The 27,979-nt window shown below is 46.3% G+C and overlaps 1 protein-coding gene across 2 annotated transcripts; it reads left to right on the top strand.

The window, feature by feature from the left end:
* The first annotated feature begins 85 nt into the window (after positions 1 to 85).
* On the top strand, positions 86 to 24,007 carry LOC113971613 (ATP-binding cassette sub-family A member 10-like). 2 transcript variants are annotated; one of them, XM_027691713.1, is made up of 39 exons: positions 86 to 734; positions 2,838 to 2,947; positions 3,327 to 3,537; positions 3,954 to 4,112; positions 4,359 to 4,459; positions 4,681 to 4,907; positions 5,236 to 5,374; positions 5,707 to 5,892; positions 6,900 to 7,047; positions 7,525 to 7,696; positions 8,364 to 8,422; positions 8,842 to 8,952; positions 9,044 to 9,219; positions 9,558 to 9,677; positions 10,001 to 10,139; positions 10,262 to 10,352; positions 10,616 to 10,755; positions 11,329 to 11,448; positions 11,607 to 11,802; positions 12,805 to 12,971; positions 13,714 to 13,841; positions 14,203 to 14,340; positions 14,836 to 14,949; positions 15,411 to 15,578; positions 15,929 to 16,039; positions 16,683 to 16,805; positions 17,756 to 17,815; positions 18,265 to 18,356; positions 18,789 to 18,909; positions 19,247 to 19,364; positions 19,817 to 19,908; positions 20,276 to 20,451; positions 21,037 to 21,112; positions 21,378 to 21,472; positions 21,929 to 22,048; positions 22,248 to 22,388; positions 22,648 to 22,727; positions 22,810 to 22,865; positions 23,450 to 24,007. In XM_027691713.1, exons 2-39 carry the CDS (start codon positions 2,846 to 2,848, stop codon positions 23,546 to 23,548), a joined length of 4,872 nt encoding a protein of 1,623 aa, XP_027547514.1. In that variant the 5' UTR covers positions 86 to 734; positions 2,838 to 2,845; the 3' UTR covers positions 23,549 to 24,007. The 2 variants fall into 2 exon arrangements, with proteins under 2 accessions (XP_027547514.1, XP_027547513.1); XM_027691712.1 differs by having other exon boundaries at positions 2,825 to 2,947.
* Positions 24,008 to 27,979: the final 3,972 nt, after the last annotated feature.

Below are 27,979 nucleotides of genomic sequence, written 5' to 3'. Positions count from 1 at the left end.
GCTGGTCATGCTCCCTCCCACCACGGGTCCCTCAGCCGTGCTGCTGCTGGGGATGCTGCGGTGGCACAGCCTGGGGATGGAATCAAACCCACCCCCTTTAGAAGCTCAGAGTTAGCCCAGAGAAGTTTGTTTCAGCGCTTACAACATGTTTTTTAATCAGAAGATCTGTTGCTATCCAGGAGGCAGCGCTTCACTGCTCCTCCTGCGCCGGGGCTGGAGGCACAGGAGCAGTTTTCCAACACAACCTTTGCCATTTGGAGAGGAGGGAGAGCCACCGTTTGCCCCCCTGCCTGTGCCATGATCTCGTTGAATTCAGCCTCTCTTGCTGCGCTGAGAAACACAATGGAGTCTGCCAGAGGAAGGATTTTTGTGTGGTTTGTTGTTGGGCTTGTTTGTCTTCCCTTGGCCAAGACTCAAGAATTTCCCGAGCAACTTTTCAGAGAATCCGCTCCAGGGACCCAACAGCAAAGTGCTCTGTTTGCTTTTTATAACACAAATAAAGCTGAAACTCTGCCAAGGAGGAAGGGGGAAGGAAGCCAGGGAAAAGAGAAGCGATGGTGTGAGGAATGCCTTTTGCAGAAGTGCCTGAGTGAGGAAAGGATTGTGTGGACAAAGGAGCACTGAGAGGCGTCAGGACAGGCAGCCAGTCCATCCCAGGGAGCCTCAGCATCTCCACTTCCACAGGCACATGGTGAAGGACAAGCTCTGGATCCCTTCCAAATCTTCCCCTTAAGGTAAGGCTTAAGCATTCTTCCTAAAGCAAATAAAAAAATGTTATTTTAACGGTACTAAAACATCCAGTAAATTATAACCTCGTTAATAATACTGGGAGAGGACACAGATGTGTAGGTGGGGCACTGGGCATCCTTCTAACAGGCTGAGTTAAGCTTGTGGTTAAGTTTAGGGGCTGTTTAAAGGCAATAGAGCCTTTTTAGCCTTACTTTGAGATGACATAACACACAAACAGAGCTCAGTGCACGGGAGAGGTTTTATTCCAGTGTTTCTGGGCATTAAGAGGATGCTGTAGGTTCAGCTTAGCTCAGTACTTTAATCCAGCACATACAAGCAGCAGATTTCTTCCCCTACATGCAGTGTAAGCCAGAGGCTGAATTTTAAAAGCCCTGTCCATCTTAAACTCTTGAAAATTCCCCCTGAAATACTGCAGGAGCAGAGAAATCAGTCCTACCTCATTTCACCAAACTCTGCAGCAGTGGGGTCAGTCAGCACTGAGGGGTGCCCAGGAGGGGGGACACGTGGGATATCTGTGATGGGAACCTGGTGTGCCAGGTCTCCATCCCACCCAGGATCTCCTGGGTGTGTCAGCTTGTCGAGGTTACTCCATGTGACTATTAGAACGAAGGACAAACTGGAAACCTGCTTTAGCTGTGACACAAACCCCTTGCCAGGGTGGAAATGCACACGGGTGACACCCGACATCCCTCACCTCCCTTCTGCTGGGTGACAGACTGACCACAGATTTGCAAGTTTTACTTTGGTTTCCCCAAGGAAGTCTAGATGTTACTACGCAGGCTAAATTCAAATTTTTATATGCTTGGATTTAGTGAGATCATCTGCAAAAAAACCCGGAAAACTGTTTAGAGGTGCTGGCAAAGGAGCAGGTTCCTGCCCCTGAGCCGTGTCCACGCCCTGTCCTGCTGTGCCAGTGCAAGTGTTTGCAGCGTGTGCCCTGGGAAGGCCATTTGTTTCAGCTGCTCTTCCAGCATTTGCGTGCCTGCCGTGTCATTACTCGGGGATGTGCCTCTCCCAGGGGCTGAATGTAAATATTTGGAAGAAGATGATAAACTCCATCTTGCCTGTCAGCACTGTGAGGCATCATCCCCCAAGGGAACAGGAAAACACAAATCTTCCTTCAGTGTGACAGGAAGGCTTGAGAGGATTTGATCTCTAAACTGCTCTGGTATTTCTACCTGAGAATCACTTATAGAAGACAAGGATCTTGTTTGAAAGCAGATTTTAGCTACAGATGTGACAGCAGAGCAGTTTGGCTGTGTGAGTGGAGCTGTTTTGCACAGGGGTACTTAATCCTTTCGCTCATTAAAGGCACTAATAAATATTTTACTCACGGTTGATATGCACATATCTCAGTCTGACAGCCAACTTTGTGCCTTCTTATTGCAGTTTCCATCACCAGCATTAATCCAGGCAAAAATTCCTTGGTTTTTTTTTTTTTTAATCAGGTCTTTTTAAGGATGCTCCCATATCTTTTGGAGCGACACACCAGTGCATGCTCACAGCTACCTGTTTTTCTCCCATTTTTCATTAATATCCCAGCACTAACATCTCTCCCAACGCACTTCCAAGAATTTGTTGTCTCAAGGCTCCGAGTTGCCTTTTCCAAATGAGCTCAGCTCACACCACAGCCAGGAGTTGCTCAACCCCTCTTGGTGTTGAGCCTGCAGCACATTAAAATGACACGCAATGACTTTAATTCACTGTGGTGTTGTCATTCCTTGGATATGAAGCCCACCCAAGCCAATTAGGTCATGTAGTATGATATTCCCTTTTTTTTTATTTCTTAAATAACTCCTCCCAACCTCACCGTGCCACAGTATGGAAACCTGGAATTCTGGTTATAAATCAGTGTTTGCAGCTGAGCTGGGAGGGCTGGAGTGTGTGGAGGGTGATGAGGTCTCTTGCACCCTGTGCTGTGGGGGTGGCTTGTGCTCAGCACACAACATCTGAGATGCTTCAGCTCTCATTTTTGCTGTAAAAAGGGAAAGGAAGTGTCACTGGGCACATCTGCAAGGACTGTGCAAATGAAAGCGGTCTCTGCTGCTTTAGCAAGTAATTTTTTCAAAAAACAAAATTGTCAGTAGGTTCAGAGATGAAGACACTGCAGAGAAATATGAGTGTATTCCAGCAAACGAAAATTCTCTTGTGGAAAAACGTCCTTCTCAAGTGGAGGATGAAGATGCAGAGCTTTCAGGTAAGAAAAAATTAAAAATAACAATAAAAAAAGAGCAGCTAAGCACTGAGAGTGGCCAATCCCTGCCTGCCCCTGGACACCAATTTCTTTAGGTAAAATTAGAAGTTAAAGTACTTTTGTAAGGCGTGACTGGTAGTGAACATTTTGAGACTTTAATGTTTTAACTGATGATTTTTATGCCTGGTTTGTGATATGAGAGCTCAGATGGGCTCTTTGAGCAGAGTAATTTCCTGAGGTGATGGGCACAATGCAGAGAGTCTCAACATCTCAGAAACCAGAGTGACCAAGTTTATATTTTAATCCCACAAAGAATCTGCTCTTACCCTGCTATATTTTATGTGTTATTAAGTTCTCCCCCCCTGCTCTCCCCTGTGCTCAGGAGTGGATGCTGTCCCTGCTCTTCCTGCCCTTGCTGTTCATCGTGGCCCATTTCATGGGACGCATCCAGTCCCCCGAGGTGCCTTTCAGCCACCTCGGGCACTTGGATGATCCTGCCTATAACACCACCGGGGTCACCGTGGCTTTCACACCCACCACTGCCACCACCAGGCAGATCATGGATAAAGTGGCCTCCAGCTCTGTCATGAGGGGTAGGTTTTGCTTTTTAAATGTTGAGTTTTGTCGTTATTTAGCCTCTTTACACCTACATTGTGTTTTAGTGGCTCCCCAGAATCTTTGGTCAGGAGAGAAAATTCACCCCAAATCCCCTATTTTCACAAATATTTCTTCTCTAGTATTTAAATTACTGATGAGGCCAGTGTGTTCTTCTGAACTATAAATCTCTGCCTTACCTGATGTTCCCTAATTCTTTTAAGACACTTTGGTTCATTCTGTTGAGTTGCACCTCTTAACTGGTAAAGCATAAAGTATTTTGAGGTAAATATCTCATTGAGAACTGGAAAAAGAGGAGTTGAAATGCTGAAAAAGGCGAATATACCCCCAATGCCCCTGGAGACATTTCCAGACTTACAGAAACTCATTGTAACATTTTGCTTACACACCACAGGTATAAAACTGGAGGCACTGGACAATGAGAATGCCCTGGAAAAAGCCTGGATTTCAAATAATGAAATTATAGGGGTTGTATTTAAGGACAACTTCTCCTATCACCTCAGGTTTCCTACTGGAAATGTGATTCTTCCCAATGAAATCTTTGGACACATAGGTAATACAAAAGGAAAATTCTTGGGCTGGTCATTGCCTGGCATGGACAGGCATCATTTTGTCATAATAATCCATATATGTTCAGTGATTTAATAAACTGTGGAGTTTTGTTTGGTTGGTTTTTTGTCTGTGTGTCACCGCCCATTTGAAGAGTTTCCATAGTGCAAATGTATTCTTTCCATCCCCTTTTGTAGTGAAAATCAACTCCCTTTCTCTGCTCTTACCTGTGATGCCCTTAACCTTGCAGACAGCTGTTATAATTTCTCATCGAGGTACTGTGACAGCCCAAAGTACTGGTACAGAGGCTTCCTGTCCCTGCAGTCCAGCATTGATGCTGCCATCATAGAGGTAAATCCAACCTGGGAACTGATGTAGGCATCCTTTTGTTTTAAACTTGACACAGGGAAGGCAAACTCTGCCATGGGAATAGCAAGGGGTGGGTTTGTCAGCAAATAAATCTGCCTTAAAAAGTTGATCTAGGGAGGATGAATCAAAAGATTCCTTATACAAATACATCTCACTGTAGAAAATAAATGAAATACTGACAGGTTGACCCTGAATTCCTTTAGGTGGTAGCAAATCATTCTGTTTGGGAAGAAATGAATTCAATTGCTGGAGTCCAGATGAAGTCCCGGAGCATCATCGTGTCAATCACACTCGACTACGGTTATTTCATGATCACCATCGTGATGTGTTTCTTTCCCTTCATGTATTTCTTGTCAATGAACGTCACAAGAGAAAAGAAGAAGCTCAAGGTATTGATGAGGACGATGGGGCTGCAGGATATTGCGTTTTGGTGAGTTCTTTTTCAACTACACTACGTTTGCCAAAAACTGGTATGTTCCAGGGCACTTGTGCAGTCAGGTAATAAGTTAAATGAGTTCATAAGTTTTTTCCAGCACTCTAAGGACAAACCAGAGGGTTGAGCATGGCAGTGCTCACCCTTCTCCCATGGGTATTTCCTCCAAAGGTGGATCATGCTCTGCGTTCTGCCTTGGGATGTAAAGGAGTTGACCGTGGGAAATAACCAATATTTAAATTTAAAACGGTTCTGATGTGGCAGATGAAGTTATAACAACACTTCTTAATTAACCAGAAGTGTAATGGCCCCTTTCCATCCCCAGGCTCTCCTGGAGTTTGCTGTATTCCCTCTATGTGTTGATCTTCTCCTGCCTGCTGACAGCTCTCGTGCTGAAGGATCCTTTCTACATCAGCAGCTTCCCCGCGGTCTTGCTGCTGTTTTTCCTCTATGGCCTGGCATGTGTAAGTCAGGCTTTAAAGCCAAATTTTCTCACCACATTATTTATCACCTTGTTGATGTGCTGAAGTATTACTCCAGAGCTTTTTACACAGTGCTTTGCACGGCCTTGCTGACTGAAGCAGCTGAGTGGCTCCTGTGACTCAGCAGCAGTGATTTGATTTGCAGCCTGAAGGTCTGACAGGCTACAAAAAGCCTGATTTGAAACTCAGATCAACCCACTAAGAAAGACTTTATTGTGTTATACTAACTCACCAGAGACCTGCCTGCCTGGCAAACGCTGCTGTTAGAGATATTTATTTCCTTCAGCGATTGAAGGAAACCTCTGTTCTTACAGATCCACCTGGTTTTCCTCCTCTGCTCCCTCTTAAGGACCTCCAAACTTGTCAGCTCCGTGGGGTTCCTCATCACCTTTATGTTTGGATGCCTGAGCCTGGCGGTGCTGGTAGAAAACGTTCCTGAACCTCTGAAGTGGTTTCTCGGTCTCTGCTGTCCTTTCGCGTTTAACGCGGGCATTGCCAAGGTAAGGTCCCCACCTCTGCAGCTGAACCTTCCCCTGCTGGCAGAGAAAGGCAGGGGAGGGCACATCCTCATTTCAAAAGCCCAGCTGTAAAATCTCCAGGTATTCACTTATATCCACATCCTGTTTTGAAACCTCCCCGCGACCTGAGCTGCTGTTGGGCAGCAAAGAGGGGCTCCAATGCCCCCCCCCTCCCATCCCACTCTTTGAAAAGCAGATGAATGCAAAGGCAACACGGCCCTGGTCACAAAAAATATGCTGTTGTGCACTTCTGTCACTTCCACATGACCCCGAGGAGCCCATCCCTGCACACAACAGCCCCATTATCCTCGGGGATGGGCCCAGGCGGGCAGGATTCGACTCTGGGGCATCAGGGACATCAGGGACATCATCTCTTGGCTGCCCCATCATTCCCCTCTCTCTGCTGCAACTCTTCCTGGCAGCAGAGACTGTGCAAATACAACTGGAGATCCCTGCTGCTGCCACCCTTCCTCCATCCCCACTTTGTGCAACTCCCCAGATTTCCATCAGTCATATCTGTGATGTTTTCTAGCTCCAGCAATCTAATATTTGAATTCCTGGTGTATATATCTAAAAAAAAAGTCTGCCTGGGAGAGAAGATTTATGCACCAGCAGAAAAAGAGACTGAATTTGCTGCTAATTTACCATATGGTTAAATCAATCACTATGTAAAATTATACCATTTTCATCGTGCCTCTGTCACATCGAGGGTGCCAAAATCATGTTTCTTGAATGATTTCCTCTAAAACTCTGCAATTTATTTCTGTTTCTAGATTATTCTGGAAAAATCTGGATTAAAGCATTAAGATCTCTGCACAGAGCAAATTTACCCCCTTAAATTTATTCCCCTCTAGAAAGTAAGAACAATTGGTCTATACTGCAGATGATTTCCAGGTTAACAAAGACAATTGGACCCATTGTTTGATGGCATGTGCATAATTTTCCAGCCTGAAAGTTATTCTTCTTTGTCCTTTTTATTTTTTCCTCAGATTTTCTACTTGGAAAAATATGGAATGGGTTTCTCTTTTTCCAACCTTATGGAGGAAGCATACTTTTTATTTTCAACTTACATTATGCTGGCCTTTGACTCAATCTTGTACATGCTGTTGGCTCTGTACTTCGACAAAGTTCTGCCAGGTAACTCTGATTTATGTTTGTGATCCTACTATCTTCTTTTATATTTTATATTGGTATGGATTGCATGGGATATATCAAGGAAATGCTCTGAGTCAATTCAAACAGGGTTTGGTTTTTGACTGTTCTGCCCCTGCAACTCACGCAAAACTCACAGAATCAAAGACAACACAGCATTTAGTGGTTTTTATTTCTAATTATGCTGCCATTGAACTGTTTATGAGATTACAGTGTAATAATGTGTTGGGCAATATTTTAATTCATTACACAAAGTATTGAATTCTTTAAATAAACCCCTGAAGCCAAACTTCTTGTCTCTTCTACCCCTGCTCCAAACCTGGTTTTTTTTAACTGGTCAAAGTACCAGTTTTGAGGCAGCCAAGCATTTATTAGTTTAGTTTAGTTAAATGTTTAGTCTTGGATGGTGCCTTGGTTGTGGCTCTGGTTAATGACAGGTCATCCTCTTTGCTTCCCTGGCAGGCAAATATGGCATTCCAGACCCCCCTCTCTTCTGCCTGAAATCCTCCTACTGGATGAGGAGCAGGAGAGGCTCCACCAGGGAGATTCCCAGACCCACAGCCAACCCCGAGGAGCTCCTTGGTGATGACGTGGAGCCAGTGCCCCCCGAATTCCGGGGGAAGGAGGCCATCAGGTGAGGAAAGGAGTAACTGCTATCCATGCTTATTGAATTGGGTACTTGGGTTTAATGCTCCACAGACCCCAGAGCCTTCCATCAGCTTGGGTTTGACTTATCCAGGCAGCTCTCGAGTTTGTGAGGCTCTTGTAAAAACACTTTGTTTCACAGGCAAAGAATTAGAGATAAAATGCAGATGAGATAATCAGGTAATTCAGACTGGTCACTAATGGTGAAATTTAGATATATTCATAAAAAAAATAACAGGGTGGGGTTTTTTTGTTTGGTTTTTTTTTGTTTGTTTGGGTTTGGTTTGGTTTGGTTTGGTTTGGGGTTTTTTTTTTGGTTTGGTTTTTGGTTTTGTTTTTTTTTTTGCTATGGACTTTTAATGTTCTTTAGGGACAAAAAGGAGAATGTAGAGAGCAAGCCATTGGAAATCTGTTACAATGGGTTTGGCCTTGTCTTTGCAAGGGTTGGTGCCCCATTACTGGTGCCAGATGGTGACATTCACACTTGAGTACAGGGGATGCCAAACCTGTGAATCTCGGGGTTGTTTCCCAGTACATCTTATTATTTTTTGTGCCATTTCTGTAATTATAACTGAAGGCCTACAGAAATGTAAAGGGGCACCAGGGAAATGCATTTACAGAAATCCCAAACTAATAACCTCCTTACTTTTCTTTAGACTCCATAATATTAAAAAAGTATATAAGAAGAAGGACAAGAAGACAGAAGCTTTAAGAGGTATGAGAGCTGTGCTATTGATTCCTGTTAAAGATGAGGAAAAAAAGAGTTGTGCACAAACATTTCAGTCAGTCAATGAAATAAAACACTTGCATTACTTGAAAATTTATGTCAAATATTAATTGATATGATTTATTACTATTTTGTTCAGTTTTTACCAAATCTTCCATTTTTAATAATACTAAAGGGAAGAAAGATTTTTTTTTATTGTTGTGTTTCTGTCTTTTCTGCTAAATTCACAGCAACTCTTTAAGCCTTTAGTTCAAGGTTTGCAGAGCTTTTCCCTACACTGCTTAATGCACTTTTAGCTAATTATTGTCTCTCACTTCTTGTGCTTCTTGACTTCTCTTGGCTTTGACAATAAGTGGAGGCAAGTCAAACCTCATTTCTTCCCCAGCTTGATGTTGTTTCCATTCTAGGTTTGTCTTTAAATATTTATGAGGGGCAGATCACTGCCTTACTTGGCCACAGTGGGGCTGGAAAAACAACCCTGTTAAACGTGCTCAGCGGGCTCACCTTCCCCTCAGAAGGTAAGATGGAAATGGGGGGATGGGGTGGCCCTGATTCAAAAGCTGCAAACACCAGCTTATTCCACTTTTTCACATTTATTCCTGTAAACAGGCTCTGCCACCATATACAACTACAAACTCTCCAAAATAGGAGACAGGGAGGAGATCAGAGAGATGATTGGCATCTGCCCCCAGTTCAACACACAGTTTGAAGTCTTGACAGTGAAGGAAAACTTGAGAACTTTTGCAGAAATCAAGGGCATCAAGTCCAAGGAGGTGGAGAGAGAGGTGAGTGGGTGCTCCCCTGAAAAGCATCACTGGGCAGCAGCACGGGGCTGTTGGAAACCCTGTAATTCCATAAAGGTTCCTTTTGCACGGGAAGCTCAAAGGATCCCCTTGGATGCCATGTCTTCTGAAAACTGAAGCTCAAAACCTCATCCATCCTGGCCTTGGACACTTCCAGGGATCCAGGGGCAGCCACAGCTTCTCTGGGCAACCTGTGCCAGGGCCTCCCCACCCTCCCAGGGAAGAATTTCTCCCTGATATCTAATTTAAATCTAAGTCTACCCTAACAAATGATGGAAACACAACTGCTGCTGAGAATGGGCATCCTTGTGCTGTTCTAGGTGCAAAAAATTTTGGAACTGCTGGATATCAGAAACATTCAAGACACTCAAGCTGAGAAACTGAGTGGTGGGCAGAAAAGGAAGTTATCCATTGGAATAGCCATGCTTGGAAATCCCCAGGTAAAGCAGCAGGCACGGCTCTGTAATACAGGGAATATTCAGGTCCAACATAACTAAAACTTTGTCCATGTATTTGGCTACAAGTTACTAAAATCAATAAATTTAATGATTTAATTTTTTTAAATTCACAACCCGCCTTGCTAGTGCAGTTTTGAAGCAGGCAGAGAGTTCCCTGACCTCCCACAGCTCCCAGAACAGCTGCCCTTGCATAAGAGGTGACCTGGGTCTCTTGCCTTTGGGACCTGAGGCTTCCAGAACACCAAACCCAAGGGACGTGCAACTGCTCCAGGGATGGGGAATGCCTGATTTCATCCCCTCTGCAGGTCTTGTTCCTGGATGAGCCGACAGCTGGGTTGGATCCTCTCTCCAGGCACCAGGTGTGGAGCCTCCTGAGGGAGCACCGGGCGGGACGGGTGATCCTGTTCAGCACCCAGTTCATGGACGAGGCCGATATCCTGGCAGGTGGGCACGGGCTCAGCCTGGGGCACCTCTGCAGAACAGCCCTGGAGCAGAAAGCCAGTGGCCAAAAAAGTCTGGAGCGACTGCTCTGCGCTATAAATCCCTTTGGTTTTTCCTTCCTTCAGACCGCAAGGCTTTTATCTCGCACGGGCGGCTGAAGTGTGTCGGTTCCTCGCTGTTCCTGAAGAAAAAATGGGGGATTTGTTATCATTTAAGGTACTTACTTCAGCTCCATGACCTGACATCTCGGGGACACCAGAATTAATGTAAATAGTAGAACAGGTGTCATCAAAACCAGCAAATTCACAGAATTAATAGTCAGTTAAATTAACTGAAACAGCACTTTACCCCAGAGTAGGGAATGAATGAAGTATTCTGGAGGGGTTTTTTATGCATCCTAGCAAATAATATGATGGCTGTTGTTTGTTTTGGTGGTTTTCATTCCAAAACAAAGCATGTGTGTTTTTCCAATCCAACAGGATCCATGTCAGTGAGTCCTGTGACTTGGAGAACGTGACATCCCAGGTTAAGCGGTACCTCCCCAATGCCACGTTCTCAGGACACAGTCAGTATGAGCTGAGATATAAACTGCCATTGGAAAACGTGAATAAATTCCCAGGTAATGTGTGTTAAAATAACTGAGAATTCTCCATGGAGAAAAAAATAATCACAACTGCGGGGAAAGCGAAATGAAAAGGGAGATTTTTCTACAGGGGTCACATCAGGACTTCAAAACTGTTGCATTTTGGGTTTTCTGCACTATTTTATCATCCACGTGTTTAAGATCAAACTGTGCAACAAATGTTTTTCTGCTGCTTGTAATGACAAACCCAGCAGGCTAAACTGTGTCACTGAGAGTTCAGTTTTCTTTCTGTTAAATGAAAAGACAGTGATTAGGGAGAACCCCCCACTCTGTGCCTGCAGTGGCACCAGGCAGACCCTCACCCACCCTGTCCACCACATTCTGACCATCCCACAGCCCAGCTCCTCAGAGGATGCACAGCCTGAAATGCTGGTGTTAAGCAGAAAAGCATCTCCAGTGGGCTGTGGATTTGGCAGTTTGATGTTCCTCCAGACCTCTGCTGTCGCTCTGTTGTTTTCTCCATCATGGGAGATGCTCCAGGTTGACTCAGCTGAACCAAAGTGGTCTGGAGACATGTGCTCATGCACTTGTTTTATCTCTGTCCTGCAGATCTGTTCAGTGGCCTTGACAGCTGCTCTGAGCAGGGAATTATCAATTATGGAGTCAGCATGACGACCCTGGAGGACGTCTTCCTGAAACTGGAGGAAGAAGACACGGCGGACCAAGAAGGTACAATCGTGGCTGTGAATACACAACCCACAGCCAAAGAGATCAGCTCCTCTGAGACAACCCCTGGACAGGCCTCCAAGGGTGGCTCTTCAGTTTTCACAAATGACAACACAGAAGGTGTTCTCAGCCATAAATGTGCTGGTGGGGACTCTCTGCAGATGAGCACGTCCTCGGGGACGAGTGGGCGGAGGCAGGACCGCGAGGCTCCGACGAGGCCAAGCCGGGCTCCCTCCTGCTCTCGGACGCTGGGAAGGTGACAGTGGATGGCCTGGCTCTCTGGAGGCAGCAGGTCTCTGCCATGGCATGGGTGCACTTCTTAAAGCTCAAGAGTTCGGTGAAAAACCTGCGGTCAATGTAAGTACCAAAGTGAGTCTGCCTTGGGGACCTGGAGCTGGACACACTTGGGGGGGCAATTTCCACACCCCTGTTCTGATGGAGTTTGGATTAATTGGTATCAGGTCTCGGGTATGAATGATCTGGGTAATCTGCACTCAGAGGAGAGGAAAGCTTCTTCCTTTCCAGCGCCAGCAACACAAAATCTCCCTTTTGTGCATTTCATTTCTGTGTGAATAATTTATGTGAGAAATCCATTTTCTTTCTGAAGAAAAAAATCATTTAGAAATACTTGTATTTCAGATGGAGGAGAGGGTTTTAAAATAAGCTAATGTGTACAGAGAGTACCTTCAGACTTCCTTTGCAATTTTTTTAAACCTCTATAGTATTGCCAGTGCCTAAACTCATTTGGCCCCATTGGTGCTCAAACTGTCATTCCCTGCTGGAGAACAAGAAACAAAAGGAAGATGCTCATTTATTAAAAACTTGTATCTAAAGGAAGTCTGAAAGGTATTTCATGGCCCTAAAAATTTGGACACTCCAGATCTGAGGTCCTCTCCCTGCTAAATTTTGCCTGTCTTTGTGAATGGTCAAGGTTTGAGAGTTCTGGAAATAAAATTCTCCTCTCTGGTGACCAGTGACAGGACCCAAGGGAACAGCTGGAGCTGTTCCAGGGGAGGGTTAGGTTGGATCTCAGGAAAAGGTTCTTCCCCCAGAGGGTGGTTGGCACTGACCAGGCTCCCCAGGGCAGTGGGCACAGCCCCAAGGCTGCCAGAGCTCCAGGAGGGTTTGGATGATACTCCCAGGGACAGAGTGGGATTGTTGGGGTGTCCTGGGCAGGACCAGGAGTTGGATTCCACAGTTATTATAGGTCCCTTCCAACTCAGGATATTCTGTGATTCTATGATTTTTATCAGAAGGAGTTTTGGGCAACCTGAACATCACCCACCAATTCCAATATGCAAACTCATTTCTGCCAAACGCCTGGTTTCAGAGTGTTTATTCATCTCTTTCTTAATGTAGTTTGCTGCTCTATGTGGTTTTTCTGCTTCCTCTGGTTTTGCAACTGTCCCTGGTTGCTGCCTGGCAGAGTGTGAGTGTCTGGGAGCTCTCGTCTGCGCGGTACTTCCTGCCCCTGGGGAAGAAATCCTACCTGGAGACGACCACCCTCCTGGTCCACAACAACACGGGTGAGCCTTTCCTCATCCTTTCCCTGTTCTGGGGCTTCTTATTCCAGAGAAAAATACCTGACAGAGCAGCTGAAAGTCGGGGATCTAAGGAGGGTTAAAGGATTTCATGGAAGAAGAGCATGGGGATTGTCTTTGAAGGGTTGTGAAGGAAACCCACTTTGGCTTCAGCAACTGGTGAGCTCCTGATGCGAGATGTGAAAAGGGTCATCAGAGCAGATGAGGTTAGATGGGACACAGTTCTTTCCCTGCCTTAAATCCAGATCTGTGTCCAAGAAATAGACACCCAGGCAATTTCTGCATTTTCAGAGTGTGGGACTCTCAAACCAGGCACCACATTCCAGAAAGGGTTCATTGATGCTGAGTCAAATTAATGGGCTACTTGCAGTTTTACCTCCAACATTCCCATGAGTGGATGCTATTTTATGTTATTTGGCCAGAGTGGGACACTGTTACCTTCATCAAACAGTCACAAAGGAGAATGAATTTTGCAGCACCTCAGAAGAGGCAGGGGAAAAAAATGACAATGCAAAAATTCAGTCAGTGAGACAGAAATCCATTAACTTCACAAAAGTTAATGTGCAATGATCCACTACACATGTGCTGGCTGATGTCCACAGTTATTAGAACTTCCATTGGTTTCGTTTGGCGGTCACGGATTTGAAAATAAAATCAAAAGTCAAACCATCAAAGGCTCTTTTGTTTTTCAGTATTATGACTCCTCTGCTTTTGGCCTTCACACCAGGCACAGGCATTGACAGCTTCATCCACGTGCTCCAGAGCCAAGATCTTACAGTGGAAATAACCAGCGAGGAAAATATCACAGAGGAACTAAAACACAATGGGGCTATAGAAGTGTCTCGTGAAGGTCAGGTGAGGATTTGTCTTCTCTCCCTCCAGTTTCTTCCCAACAACTGAATAATTAAGCAAGATGCCTCCATCAGCTCTCCCTGTGGGATGGCCCTGTTGACTAAGGCCCACAGATACAAAGATTAGAAAATGTTTTAAGTAGTAAACTACATGCTAGAGGAGACCTTATCTCCCTCACTCTCCACCTCAAAATTTGCATTTTTTTAGCACAGACTTCCAACACCTCATAATTTGGTTTTTAGCGAACAAGGCATAAACAAAATTATTCCGGGCCTGGATTCTCCCCGTGTGTGCTCCTTTTCCACTGCTTCCCTGCAGATGAGAAAAGCCAAGAGTTTTCATCTTGTTCCCTTGCCCTTTGAAGAGCTACAGGTTCACCGTGTTGTGCCACTTGGAGGCCGTGAACTGCTTCCCTGTGCTCGTGAACATCATCAGCAACGCCCTGCTGAGGACCCTCAACTCCACCGGACACATCCGGGTCTGGAGCCATCCCTTTTTCTCTGTGAGTGATGCCAGGAGGGGTCAGAGAACAGTTTAAGGCCTCAGTAAACCCTCAGGTTTTAATGGGGAGCTGTGCAGGGCTGTCCATGCCTGTAAACCCACTGTCCCCACTGGTGGCTGTGGAACCACCACATTTGACAGCAGGAAAACTGAAGCTCATTTTTCCCTTCTGGGTCTCGAGTGCTGCTGATCAGAGAGGGTGGCTGGGAGGGCTTCTCCAGGAGGTTCCTTATTCTCTGCATCACATTTTTCAAGCTGTGGCTCATCCCAAGTCTGGGATGGAGGAGTAGGACCTGTACCACCCATCTCTCCTCACCAGGGGCAAGCACTTTGCAGGGCTGTGGTTTGGGAAAACCTTCCTCCTCCTGCCACTATTTGGTTTCAAATCCCACTTTTTGTTCACAGTGCCCTGTAATCCATGAGAAATGCAGGAAAGTGAATGGTTGCATTACATTGCAGATCATTTTCTCCAAATGCTTTGTTCTTCTGTTTTCAGATCTACAATCCACAATACTGGGACTATTTTATTTCCTTTTACCTCGTTTATATGCTGCTGTTATTCCCCGGTTTTCCTCCTCACTTTGCAATGGGCTACACGCAGGACTACAAGGTAAATTCCTTGAAAAGGAGCACATTTGGGGTGGGGGCTACAACTGCATTGCCACGAGGATGTTTGAATACGGAAGCAGAGCATCATTTAGGCTGGAATAGAATCATAGAATCATTTAGGGTGGAATAGGATCATAGAATCATTTAGGTTGGAATAGAATCATAGAATCATTTAGGCTGGAATAGAAGCACAGAATCATTTAGGTTGGAGTAGAAGAACAGAATCATTTAGGTTGACTCCAAGGTAATTGGGAACCATATGATGGGCACCTTGAAGTGTTTTGATCTGTATTGCCCCGAGCAGCTTCGCAGCCACCACAAAATGTGAAAAGAAAAAAAAAAGAGGTCGAATTTTATTCAAATTTTTTTTATTACCTTTTCATTTCCTGGAGCCACTCCCATGGGTGCAGCTGGCCAACCAGGCACTGACAGCAGACTCCCCTTTGCATTGTGCCTTCCCAGGTGGGAGCTCGTGCCCAGCTGAGGATCTCGGGGCTCTTCCCCTCGGCCTACTGGTGTGGCCAGGCACTGGTGGACATCCCACTCTGCTGGATCCTGCTCTTCTCCATGTTTGGGCTCCAGTTCGCCATAAGCACCAGGACTACTGGGACCATCAGCATCTTCTTACTGGTACATCCCATTCTGGTGATTGCTGTTTCCCTGCGGAGGGACTGAGGGAATACTTGGAGCAGGTGTAGGGGCAGCTGAGACACTGCAGGGGCAGATGGTGCTGGAGGACCTCTGGGTCCCCTTACTGACCTTCTCCTTGTTTCACCTCCTATCATTTGGGTTTCTCCAGCTGGAAATAAAAGGCAGTAAATCTTGCCTTGATATAATCCTTTACACCTAGCAGTAAAATTGGGGTAATTACTAAATGACCTTAATATATGATCATTTACACTGAGCCCCATGGCTGTGTATGGGTTTCTGATGGTTTAGATCACCCCATTATCTCCAGTGAAAGCCTTTCTTTTCTGCAGGTCATAGGGACGTTGGGTTATGGAATTTCTATCGTTCTCTTAATCTACTTGATCTCCTTCACCTCTCGCAAAGGATGGAACTGTGACCTTTGGTCTTTTATCCTGATAGTGGTAAGCACACGGTTGGATAATGCACTGCAGGCTTTACAGAAGGGTATTTTGAGATCTTAAGGATGAACTAGGTGTCAAAACACCAAGTATTCATGTGGAACATAAATATGGGCATGTGTTTATAGCAGACAATTCTGTATTAAACTTGTGTCGCCGTGTTCTGTTCCCACAATCCTGCTGTGACATGGGGAAATACTTGGATCTATCTTGAGCTAGATCCTGGTGCGAGAATGGAGGCAAAGAAAGAGTATTTATCACTCTGCTAAACACCTCCCATCCAAGAGATGTAAGGTGTTGAGATAGGAGCCATCAGGTTAGACCCAGATCACCCGAGCCTGGTAGGAGATGGATTATTTGGCATGAATTGGAATGGGAATGAACAGAATGGGATCCCACACTTCATTCTTCTGCCTGAAGCAGCCCTGTATCTGGGAAGAAGTCTCCCCAGCTGGCCCAAACCAGCAGCCTACCCCAGGCAGAGACAGCTGAGGACCTTCTGAACCATCACTGTTTCTCGTCTTCATATATTTCGTCCATTTTTATAAATTCTACAGGGAATTGCAAAGCTAGACCCACACAATTTTAAAGACCAGTGAGCGTAACCCTTCCCACCAGCTAAGTCACCCTCTTGTTTTGTTTTCAGGTGTGCTTTATCTCTTTTGTAATCAGCAGAGTCATGGATTTTACAACGGACTCTCGGAACTCCCTCTACATTCTGTCTCTCTTGATTCCCGTGTACCCACTGATGGGTTTTGTGATCCATCAGGTAAGTGGTGCTGCTGGGCAAGGAGATGCATAGAGCACAACTGGGTCCTTGGGAGCCAGGTCTAGGGGGGCTCAATCCACTGGGATTTCCCAAATGGACAGAGTCCGTCGTTAAATGACCTTTTCAGACCAGGTCTCGTTTTTCCAGCTGTTCATTAAGGGCTGGGGGGTCCTTCTCAGGCTGCTGAACTGTGGCTGTGGATTGGGTGAGCACTCCTAATTCTTTCCATGCACAGTCACAGAATCACAGAACAGAAACATGGAATGGTTTGGGTTGGCAGGGACCTTAAAGCTCATCGTGTTCCACCCCCTGCCACGGGGAGGGGCACCTTCCACTAGCCCAGGTTGCTCCAAGCCCCATCCAACCTGGCCTTGGACACTTCCAGGGATCCAGGGGCAGCCACAAAGTCAAGCAACTTGGCTTGAAAAATCACAGGAGGAAATCTGGAGTCACACATCTGACTTTGCATGGAAACAGAGTGAGAATTAAAAATACTCACCGGGTGCTTTACTCCCTGTCAGCTGAGGGTGGTAGTGGAAAGTCAGCTGAGAATTCAACAAAACCCTCCAGCTCTGTGCAAGACTGCCTATAAATGATAAATGACTTAGGGGTGAAGTCCAAGTAGAAGAGACTCCTCCACTGTCCTGCCCCACTCATCTCCACCTCTTCTCCTCTGGGACCCAAAGGAGAGGAGATCAGATGTTTTCCTGGGATAGGACATCACCCCTGGAAGGAGAGCCTGGTACACGTGCTGGGGGCTGGGACATTTTCTGGTGCAGGACTGGAGTGCCCAAAGCCAAACTTCTGTATTTGTTCATCTGTATGGTGAATGTTTGGGGTTAATCAGAAGCTTTTGTACATTTTTAAAAGCATTTTTCAATGTTATTGGATTACCCAGAAGGATACTAAAGAATTATGGCTTTCATTGTGTACTTTTTTTATTCTTACAGCTTTTTGGGGAGTACTTTGACACGACTTCTGGCAATGATGCACTAGTCTCTGTCTTTGCAGTAAGAAAACATTGAACATTACTTTTATATAGGAATGTGGGTCTCCTAAGTGCCCCCCCTAACTTATGAGGAAGCAGGAAAAACCCTGAGCTCATGTCATGCAGGAGGAGGATCTGGGTGGGTCTGGGTGACAGATCACCTGCTAAAATAACCTCACACCTTTGAAATGGGAAAGGGAAAAGGGAATAAACCCAGCTCACTTACTGCTGCCCTGTTATTCTATGATTTGGGGGCTTTTTCCTGCCCTGAGTATCTTCTGCAGTGTTGATAAGTGATAATAGAGTTCACAGCCTTCAGGATTACCCTGAGTTTAGATGGTAATGGGCTTCATTTTCACATACTGTGTTTTCCCCCCACGTATTTTGTAACACTGCCACCACCTCAGTGCCAGCTGTAGTAGGAGGGAAGGGCAAGGCTGTTAATGTGGCAACCTCTTTTTTTTTTTCCAGCCCTATGTCCATTCTGTGGCTTTCATTTTTCTCCTCCGCTATTTGGAGTTAAAATATGGAAGAGCAGTTCTGAGAGAGGACCCAATATTTAGGTTTGTATAAACACACACTCCCCACAGGCACATGTGAGATCTAAACTCCCACCACACTGCTTTTCCTTGAAGGCATCGCTGCCCTTGTGTCCTTATTTTTAAATAGGGGTTTTTTAAATACTGATGATTTTTTAATGACTAAAATAGCCCCTTAAATGCCACAGTGCTGTGATAACATAAAACAGCTCTCAAGCTTGTAAGTACCTCCATATGATGTTGTCTGTGCCCTGGGATGTACCAGCTTGGTTCTTTGTACAACACAGAAAGATTATAAATATTTTAATAATAATTTGATAATAGTAATAATTAATAATTTAAAAGTACAAGGAACACTGAGTCAGAGTGACATTCACTCTTGGTCTCTCCAAAATGCATTGGCAGAGAAAAAGGGTAAAGAACAAAATCCCTAAGACAAATCTGGTGGGTTTTCAGGATCTCCCCAAGAAGAGAAAGCAGCCACCAGCACCCCAAGGAGCTGGAAGAGGAAGATGAAGATGTTAAAGCTGAAAGAGAAGCAGTGAAAAATGCCATAGCAGCTCCGAGCCAGGAGGAGGTACAACTGAGTGTGTCCTTCTTGTTTTGTTCTATTTTATACCTGGTAAAACACAAACCACCAACTATGAATTAGAGCAGGTCAGTGCTCTGGCTGTATTGTTCTCACTGGGAAAATAAAACTCCCAAAAGTACAGTGTGGGTTCCATCAGGGTGGAGGAGAAAGCTGTTTAGGGGAACATGGACAATAAAGTGTCCTGTGGCACCTCATATTCCTGGTGAATTATAAAACTAAGATCTTTAGAAGATTTTCTGCCTTTTTAATGGAAAAATACTACTGAAGGATTAGTGATATCCAAGATAATAAACTGACCTTGCTTCTTCCTCTTCTCCTGCAGAAATCAGTCATTATAGTCAGCAATCTGTGCAAGGAATATAAAATAAGGAAAGCTGGTTCTGTTTTTAAGAAGAAGATAAAAGCAGCCACCAAAAATGTTTCCTTCTGTGTTAAAAAAGGTGAGAACTGGGACTGTTCTCCTAGACCTGTTTTAATCATACCCAGAGAGTTAATTCTCTGCAGCTTCTCAGTTATCTGAGCAAGGACATAAAGGTCAAATCTATTTGCTCAGTCATTAAGGCACATTTGGTCTGGGGTTGATGTGTTAATGAACCATGTGATGGGGGTCCATCCTATTAGTTACCTTTGATCATTCATTATCTAAAATAACATAGATCCTGGAGAGAGGGTCCCTTTTAGCAGTGACTTCTGGGATCAAAGCTCAGACTCACAGCATCAGCTAGAGTTGGAATGTTGTGGGCTCTCAGAGTATGTATTGTATAAAATAAACCAGTTTATTTTATATTATCTTTGATATTATATGCTGTCTTTTATATTTTTTCTTTTGGGGGACTGTGATATATTTCTTGGGTGGAGAGTATTCTTAAGAAATTAAATGTACTTGTTCCAGGAGAAGTATTAGGACTTCTGGGGCCCAACGGAGCTGGTAAAAGCACAGCTATCAAAATGATTACTGGAGAGACAACCCTGACTGCTGGGCAGGTAGGAGGCATCTGGAGAAAAGGGATGGATCCATGACAAAAGAGCAAAACTTGCACCTAAGCTAAGCTATAATCTTTGTTGAAACAATCAAGGTTTTAACTTAATTCACTGTGCCACCAAATTAAATAATGCGCTAATAAAAAATTCTGTGAGCTACTTGTAATTTTGACAAGCAGTTGCACCTACCCTAATTGGCCATGTTTGTGCTTAAAAACCGTGCAAATGAGGGTTGTGAAATCACTCCTTGGGGTTTCCTCCCCCGAACCCCAGCGAAGCCCAGAGCTCCCAACACGCCCCCGAGCCTGGGTGAGGCTGCGCGAGGGGAAAAAAAATGTGAGAGGAAAACCACCGCGCCCCGGTTGTGCAGGTGCTGATGAAGAGGGGAGATGGAGGAGCAGCCCCCCAGGACCACGGGCCCGCCTTCCTGGGCTACTGCCCCCAGGAGAACCCGCTCTGGCCGGACCTCACCGTGCAGGAGCACCTGCGGGTGTACGCGGCCGTGAAGGGGCTGCGCAAGGGGGACGCGGCGGCCACAGTCACCAGGTACCCAGCGAGCATCTCCAACCTCTTATCCCCTAAAGGGGAGGGCACCAAAAGGTCAAAACCCACCGTGAGCCACAGCAAACCTCAAAAGAAACTCGGGAAACCCGGCTGCAAACGTGCTTTTTGTGCTGAAAGCCGCGGTTGGGTGGGTTAAGAAAACTTCCAGTTTTCCTGAGGGGATATTTTTCTTTTAAATTTAACACTAATGTCCTTTTAGGGATGTTATCTTTTGTGTGTGTTATCTTCAGGCAGATTTCTGAAATCTTTAAGGCTGCAGCTTGGCACAAGAAGAAAGGGTTTTAAGTACTGCCTGCTTGGCTGACTCTGGCAAGGTGGAATGGATTTATAATGCTCTTGACGCTAATGATGGGTTTAGAAAAGAGCTTGTGGCTTATTCAGTACACTTTGCTTCAAATATTCACTTACATTTTAATAACAAAATAAATATTTAATGAAAACAAACAGGAGTCAAGAGCGAGGGGAAGAAAGTTCCTTTTCCTTGTCATTTCGGGTATCCTTGATGAGCTATTGATTTGAAATAACAAAAATGTTCTTTTTTTTTTCACTTGCTCCCTCTCCCCACAGAATAGTGAACGCTCTGCAGCTTCAAGACTACTTAAAAAAAAAAGCCAGAAAATTATCTGCTGGGATAACCAGAAAGGTGTGTGGTTTGGTTTACCTGTAACGGGAACTGCAATGCTCACAGCACAAAGTAAAAACCCCCTTCATGTGTGGAGGGACCTACCTGTGCTCTGAGCTACCCAGGAGAGCATCGCCTTGCTGTCCCCGTGGTGGGGTGATGAAAATAAGCCTTTTCCAAAATGACTTTTCCTGTAAATCAGAACCTTAATTCTCAAAAAAAACAGGCAAATTGTTGAGTGCCAAGGGCTGTCAAAGCTTTGACTGAACCCCTTTCCCTGCCCTAGCTGTGTGTGGCTGTGTGTATGCTGGGCAACCCCTCCGTCCTGCTCCTGGATGAGCCCTCCACGGGCATGGACCCCAACGGGCAGCGCTGTGTCTGGTGAGTAGGAACTCAGGGACTGTGCCACCCCGGGGGTAAAGGGGTGGGAAACCAAAAATTTTAGGTAAGGAGTGTTTTACCCCCTCCACAGTTGGTGCTGCCCAGCACGTGCCAGAGATTTTATTGGAAACTCCGTATTCTTGGTTCTCTCTGGATCAACCACGGGCAAGGAGAGAGAAGAACCATTTTACCTTCATCCTTTTTTGCAGATTTAGGACAGTCATACATAAGATTTGGAAGGATTCCTAATGACACTCGAGTCAAAAGTATTTTTTATCATTAATTCAAAGTACTGCCCTGTGCTCATCAGTCTAAACTTGCTGTTTGTGAAGATTATACACTTGCTTTAGGGGAGAGGCATTTGGAGGGACAAAGGTATAGGGAAAAGTGTCTGATATTTCTAGGGAGCGTTAGACTTTCTTTTTTATCTTTTTTTTTTCCCCCTCTGATCCTCAGGAAGACAATCCGTGATGCCCTGAAAACCAAGGAGTCAGGAGCCATCCTGACCACGCACTACATGGAGGAGGCAGAGGCCGTGTGTGACCGTGTGGCCATCATGGTGTCTGGGCAGCTGAGGTGGGTGACAGCACAGCCAGCACGTGGCTGAGCTGGGAAACCACCCGTGTTCCTCCCCTGGCCTCACCTACCCCACCCCATCACCGTGGGCTTTACGAAGTGCTCCCCGTGGTTTCCCCAAATGCACCGTTTGGGAAGGAGCAGGCTGCAATGGTTTCACACCAACTTGTCTTCTTGTTCCTCCCTTCCTCCCCTGCAGGTGCATTGGCTCCATTCAGTACCTGAAGAACAAGTTTGGCAAAGGGTACCTGCTGGAAATCAAGGTCAAGGATCCAGAGCACACAGATCTTCTCCACGCCGAGATTTTGAAGATTTTCCCCAGCGCAGCCCGTCAGGAGCGGTAACTAAAAAATATGGGATGAATAGTGGTTTCAACGCTGCCTCATCCCTAAAAATATGCCCAGTGTGATGGCCAGACACAGGATGCCAGCTGGAGAAGGATGAACAGCTCAGAGTCCCAGTATGGAGACCTGATCTGATAAAGTCCCCACATCCAACCCTGCTGTGATCTCAGCAGCAAAACATCCAAGCATCCATAAAGTTTTGATTCCAGAACGTTATTACAGAGCAAGAATCACCTCTCCTTCTTTTTCTTGAAGGTTCCCCTCTTTGCTTGTCTACAAGGTCCCAATGGAAGACGCACTGCCCCTGTCTCAGTCTTTCTCCAAGCTAGAGGAAGGTAAGAGCAAAACAAGGTGACTTGTTGAAAAGGTGGAAAACACAGACTGCTGATTTTTGACTCTCTTCCCATTTCTCCACAGCCAAGCGAAGCTGCAACCTCGAGGAGTACAGCTTCTCCTTGAATACTTTGACTCAGGCAGGTGATTTCAGGGCTACTTGTGCTGTAAAGGCCTGAGAAGGAACAAAGGCTGTAGTGAAACCTGGGCTGGCCCAGTGGCAGCTCCACCAAAAAGCTGCCTGAGGGTGCTGGGTGGGGGGTCCTCAGCTGGGAGAGTAGTGATCAATGGTTTGGGGTTTTTACTGCTGGGATTTTCCATGGTAGGAAAAAAGTGTGGGTGAAGTCTCAGTCTCCACTCACCTGAGATGGGCACACATCACACCCAAGGGATGGATGCCCTTAGCAGGCACCAATGCCCAAACTCTCCAGTTTCTTTGGAAGCAGCAGGTTATTGCTGCTTGTACAGGGTTGGTGGCAAAGATGAGGAATGTTTATGTCAATTAATTGGTGGGTAAAACCCACTGTATGGATCTACCCATGGGCAGGTGGTTCCTCTCAGCAGGTTATCCCAGAGAACATGTTGAGTCTCAGCTGCCATGTACCTGCTCCCCACATAAAGCTGCTTCCCACACCTCTCACAGGGGCTGCAGAGGTGTAAAGGAGCATCACAGCATCTTGTGAAAGCCAGGAAAATCATCTGAGCTTTATCTTGCACATTTCAGGTGTTTTTGGAACTCTGCCGAGAGCAGGAAAAGGATAATTTTGATCTGACTTTGGACGGGACTTTCGAGTGGAAACAGCTTCAGCAGGAGGAGTGTTGAAGGCCCAGGATGCTCATTTATGCATTACTCAGTATTAACCAAATGCACATATTTACTGCCACTATCAGTGTATCACAGAGAGGGGGAACAGGCTCTGCCTTTCCAGTGACCAGCAGCTGAGGGCTCCTCTCCAAAGGAGAAGACATTCCACCTGGACTCTGCAGGTGTCTAAGCCCTATCCCGAGCTGCACTTCCAAAGGGTGGTTGATGAAATAGTGCCTGACTGGTGAGAGCTCTTGTCAAGCAGAGCAGGGTGCAGCCCAGGGGCTGAAGGTTTGCAGAAAGAAGGGTCGTAACCCGTCTGTGGGGATGGGGTCTCTCTGGATCTGGGTCATCAGGGAATCCCAACACGCTGCTGACCTTCTGGGCTCCTCTCCCACCAGTGCCTGGGACTATCTGCCTACGACATGTTCAAATACATCTTATTGAAATTTGCACTCCAATAAATGTCTCTGTAGAAACTGCAGTTACATCATCTGTCATCATTGCTGGGGACCATCAGGAACAGCTCAAACTCCTTCCCCTGGGGTGGAGGTGCTGCAGAGGGCTCGGGGTGATGGCCAGGTGGTTGTAGTCCATCATGTTGAACTGTCTCTGGCTCCCTGGCTTGGAAAGTGCTCCCCCCTGCCCCCTCTCCATGCTTGGGCAAGTGACTGTCAGTCCTTCCCCTGGAAACCACCCTGGGCTCTTCAGCCTGGACAAGATTCCAGGGATATCTCAGAGGCCCTTCCAGTAGCTAAAGGGTCTACAGGAGATCTGGAGAGGGGTTTTTTACAAGGGCATGTAGTGACAGGACAAGGGGGAATGACTTCACACTGACAGGGGGCAGGGTTAGATTAGATATTAGGAATCAATTTTTTACAATGAGGGTGGTGAGACCCTGGCACAGGTTGTCCAGAGAAGCTGTGGCTGCCCCATCCCTGGGAACATTCAAGGCCACATTGGACAAGGCTTGGAGCAACCTGGGATAGTGGAAAATGGCCTTGCTCACCGCAGAGGAGCTGGATGACCTTCAATAGTCCCTTTCAACCCCAACCTATGACTCTGTGATTTTCCTCCTGTTATCCCTGTGCCCAGATCATTTGCAAAGGTTAAAACTCTCACAGAAAATATTGACTTCAATTCTCTTCATCCCAGTGGTGGCTGTGTTGCAATCACTGCTTGTGTACATTCCCCACTCAGCTTCAAAACATATTTTGGCAGTTGGAGGACACACATTTAGAGAGATCCTGGTTCTTTCCATCCCGGTTGCACAACAGCTCCCTTTCTACTCCTCACCCCTGAGAAATGGGTAAGTGAAGTCATCAAACATTTTTGTCACCTGTTCATACACTCAGCACCAGGAAATGGGAATTCTGTGCAAGGGAAAAGTTTTATTTAGTGCCCTGGGGATATCAGTGGTGCTGAGGAACTAAAGGCACAGGCCTCCTGAGATAAATACAGTTTATATGATCCATTAATGTTTCAGGTTTTTTCATCAGCATTTTGTGGTCTGTGCCTCTGGAGATGCTGCTGGTGATGTTGGTCCCTCTGCTGCAGTGGCTGCTGGTTTGAGTGGACTTGTGAAATACTCTGGCTTCCCTCTACTCTGCCCTCTGTGTCTCTGCCCTTACACAGAGACCCTCCAGGAAATTTCTTCTCTTCACCACCCAGCACGATGGAACCGGACACCTTTGGAGATCTTTGGATGATGCAAAGACCCAAACAGTACTAAAAGGCCCAGAAAACAAGTCCTGCCTTAGAGAGAACATCTCTGGAGCTGGAAAGGAGAAGAGGAGTTCCTTCTGACAGCACTTGGACAGTTGTGTCTTCCAAGGAACTGCCACCAACACACTCCACCCTCCACTTCCACAGGTTTGACTGACTATTCCCCATGATACTTGACATTTTCCATTGCAGAGGAAGATGAAGCAGCAGAGCTGCTCCATCACCATCTGCACAGGGAGGAGAAGGAGAAAGACCCACAGAGAGTCCCCAAAGGGAAGCTGGTTGGAGCTGGGGCTTTGCATCAGCCTGGAGGGAAGGGGGACAGGGCTTGTGGCATTGCCAGCACACACTGGAGATTTCCATGTCCTGGCCCATGGCCAGTGCTTGGAGAAAGGGGTTCTGTCACCAGCACAAAGCACAGCTTAGCTGGCAACGGGGAATGAACAAAAGTTCTCAAAAAGTTCACGAGGACTTAGCTTTTCCATTGGAAAGGAAAAAAAAAAGAGAAAAAAAAGAAAAAAGATCAAGAGAGAGATTTCCTGGAAATGAACTGACTTACTGAACATTCCCTTTGGAGTTTGCCTCCACCCCTCTCCCTTCCCCTGCCCGGAGCTGAAGGGCCGCAGGAGGAAAACCATCCCCAGCAGCTGCGGTTGCTCTACCTGCTCTGGGATTGCAGGGGCTGACAGCATCACCTCCAGCACAGAAGCAGCCCCAGAACTGCTCTGCCAGCCGGGTTATTGCCCTTGTTTGGCAGCACAGCACGAGCCCCCCGTGCCCTTTGCCACTGAACCCGGAGCAGAGCGGCTGTGCCAGAGGGTGTGTCCATCATCCAGCAAGGAGTGGGTGAGGCAGCTCCTGCTGCAGATGCCACATGTTCCCCACAGTAACTCAGGCAATAACTTGATCTTATTAACAGGAAGATTCTTATTTAACAGATGGAATAATGCCCCCTTTATGCAGCAAAGCGATGAAGAGCACAAAGGGCCATTCACCAGCTGCCTCCAGCTCTGATCCCCAGGCACCACATCCCAAACAGGCATCCCGACAGCAAGGAGCAGCCCAAACCTTTCAGGTTACTGAGAAAAACAAGGCCAGGTGGTAGTTTTTGAGTGCTGCAGACCAGGGGAGCAAGGCACGTGCGTGCTCAAGGTTTGGGAGCTTGGGGACAGTGTGTCACCCCAAGATTTGGGGAGCAAAGCGGTGTTTGAAGTTGAAGGATGGTCCCTAGGACTGGGCAGGAATGGCTTTCCAGGTCTCCTCAAAGCTGTGATAGAGATGGACATTGTCTAGTTCAAAGGCTAAATAAGCAACTCCCCTTTAAATGCAAGTAAGCAAAACCAGCAAAAAGTGGTATTTCTGAGAATTCCAAGGAACTTCACAGAAAGCGGTGACACAACTTCTGTGAGACAAACTTCTGCAGGGTGGGGAGAGGGTAAAGCTGAGAGATGCCAAGCAAAGGGCTGGTGTCCTGCAGAGGAAGCCCAGAGCAGGGCTGTGAGATGGTGTCCTGCCTGCAGACACCCTGTGGGGTGAAGGAAACATCCCCCAGCCCTGAGCAGCTCCTCACAGCCCCTCCTGTACCCCCTTCCCAGCAGCAGTGCCACGGCCACGGGTGCCTCCTCTGGGCAGGCACTTCCAGATCTTGGAGCTTGGCTGGACAAAAAAACATCCTTTTTTTTCAGAGCAATCCAGAGGGGAAAAAAAAAACAAACCAGGAAGACAGGACCAGCATCAAAGAGAAAGTTATTTGTGTGTGTTCTGGAAGGAAAGGCACCATGAATATGGAGTGTCCCCTGCCAGGATGGCAACGAGTATCTCCAGCCAGGCTTCAAGAGGCTTCATCACAGTGCACACAGCTCCACTGGCCATGCATGGCTGTCCCAGAGCAGAGCCAAATGTTCTTCAAGCAGAAGAAATGAGGCAAGGCAGATGCTGGCAACCTCGACAGCACAGGAACCCAACTCTCTTTTTTCATTCGCTCGAGACAAAAGAGGAAGTCAGAGTTGGATCCCATCTCCACGTGTGGAGGGGTGAGCAGGGTGTATCAGCTCCTCAAGTGGGACCCAGCACAGCACTGGAGCACCAGGGTGTTGTAACAAGCATCTCCCAGCATTTAATTTTTAAGGTGTTCCAGCCTGAATTACTGGAGAGGAGATTTTCCTTCTCTTGCACTGGTACTTCCTGATTCAACTCAGCACCTCAGGACCCTTTTGAGACTTTTCAGCTCAAAATATTCTCCTCAGCAGCAGATGGATAAAATATCAGGCAGAAGACGATGTGTGGCTGTGACAGCAGCCAAACCCAACAAAATATTTGCTTCAAAGCAGGAAGAGGGATAGCGTGTCCAGCTGGAAAAAAGCAGGAAATGGTTTTTAAAAGAGTGAAAGAAGGGGATAGAGAAGGAGATGGTTGTGTAAGACATGATGTTTCAATTAGAGCAGGCCTGAATGATAACAGAAGTTCATGAACTCGTGTTCTAGGCAAAAGGGAGGTGTTTGATTCATTCCTGTGCATCTTCATCCTGGCACAGGCATCACATGGTGTTTTATGGACAGGTAAATGGATGCAGCTATAGGAAATTATAATGCCTATAAACAGCCAGCCCTTGGAGCCTGGACCTTGCTTTGGGCAACTTCTTTCATTCTGTCTATCTATCTATCTATCTATCTATCTATCTATCTATCCATCCATCCATCTATCTATCCCTCTATCTATCTATCT

Source organism: Neopelma chrysocephalum, unplaced genomic scaffold (assembly GCF_003984885.1).
Source record: "Neopelma chrysocephalum unplaced genomic scaffold, ASM398488v2 Primary Assembly neopelma1_84, whole genome shotgun sequence".
Classification (NCBI taxonomy): domain Eukaryota; kingdom Metazoa; phylum Chordata; class Aves; order Passeriformes; family Pipridae; genus Neopelma; species Neopelma chrysocephalum.
Note: the sequence above shows the minus strand (reverse complement) of the source record. Positions and strands in the feature narration are given on the sequence as shown.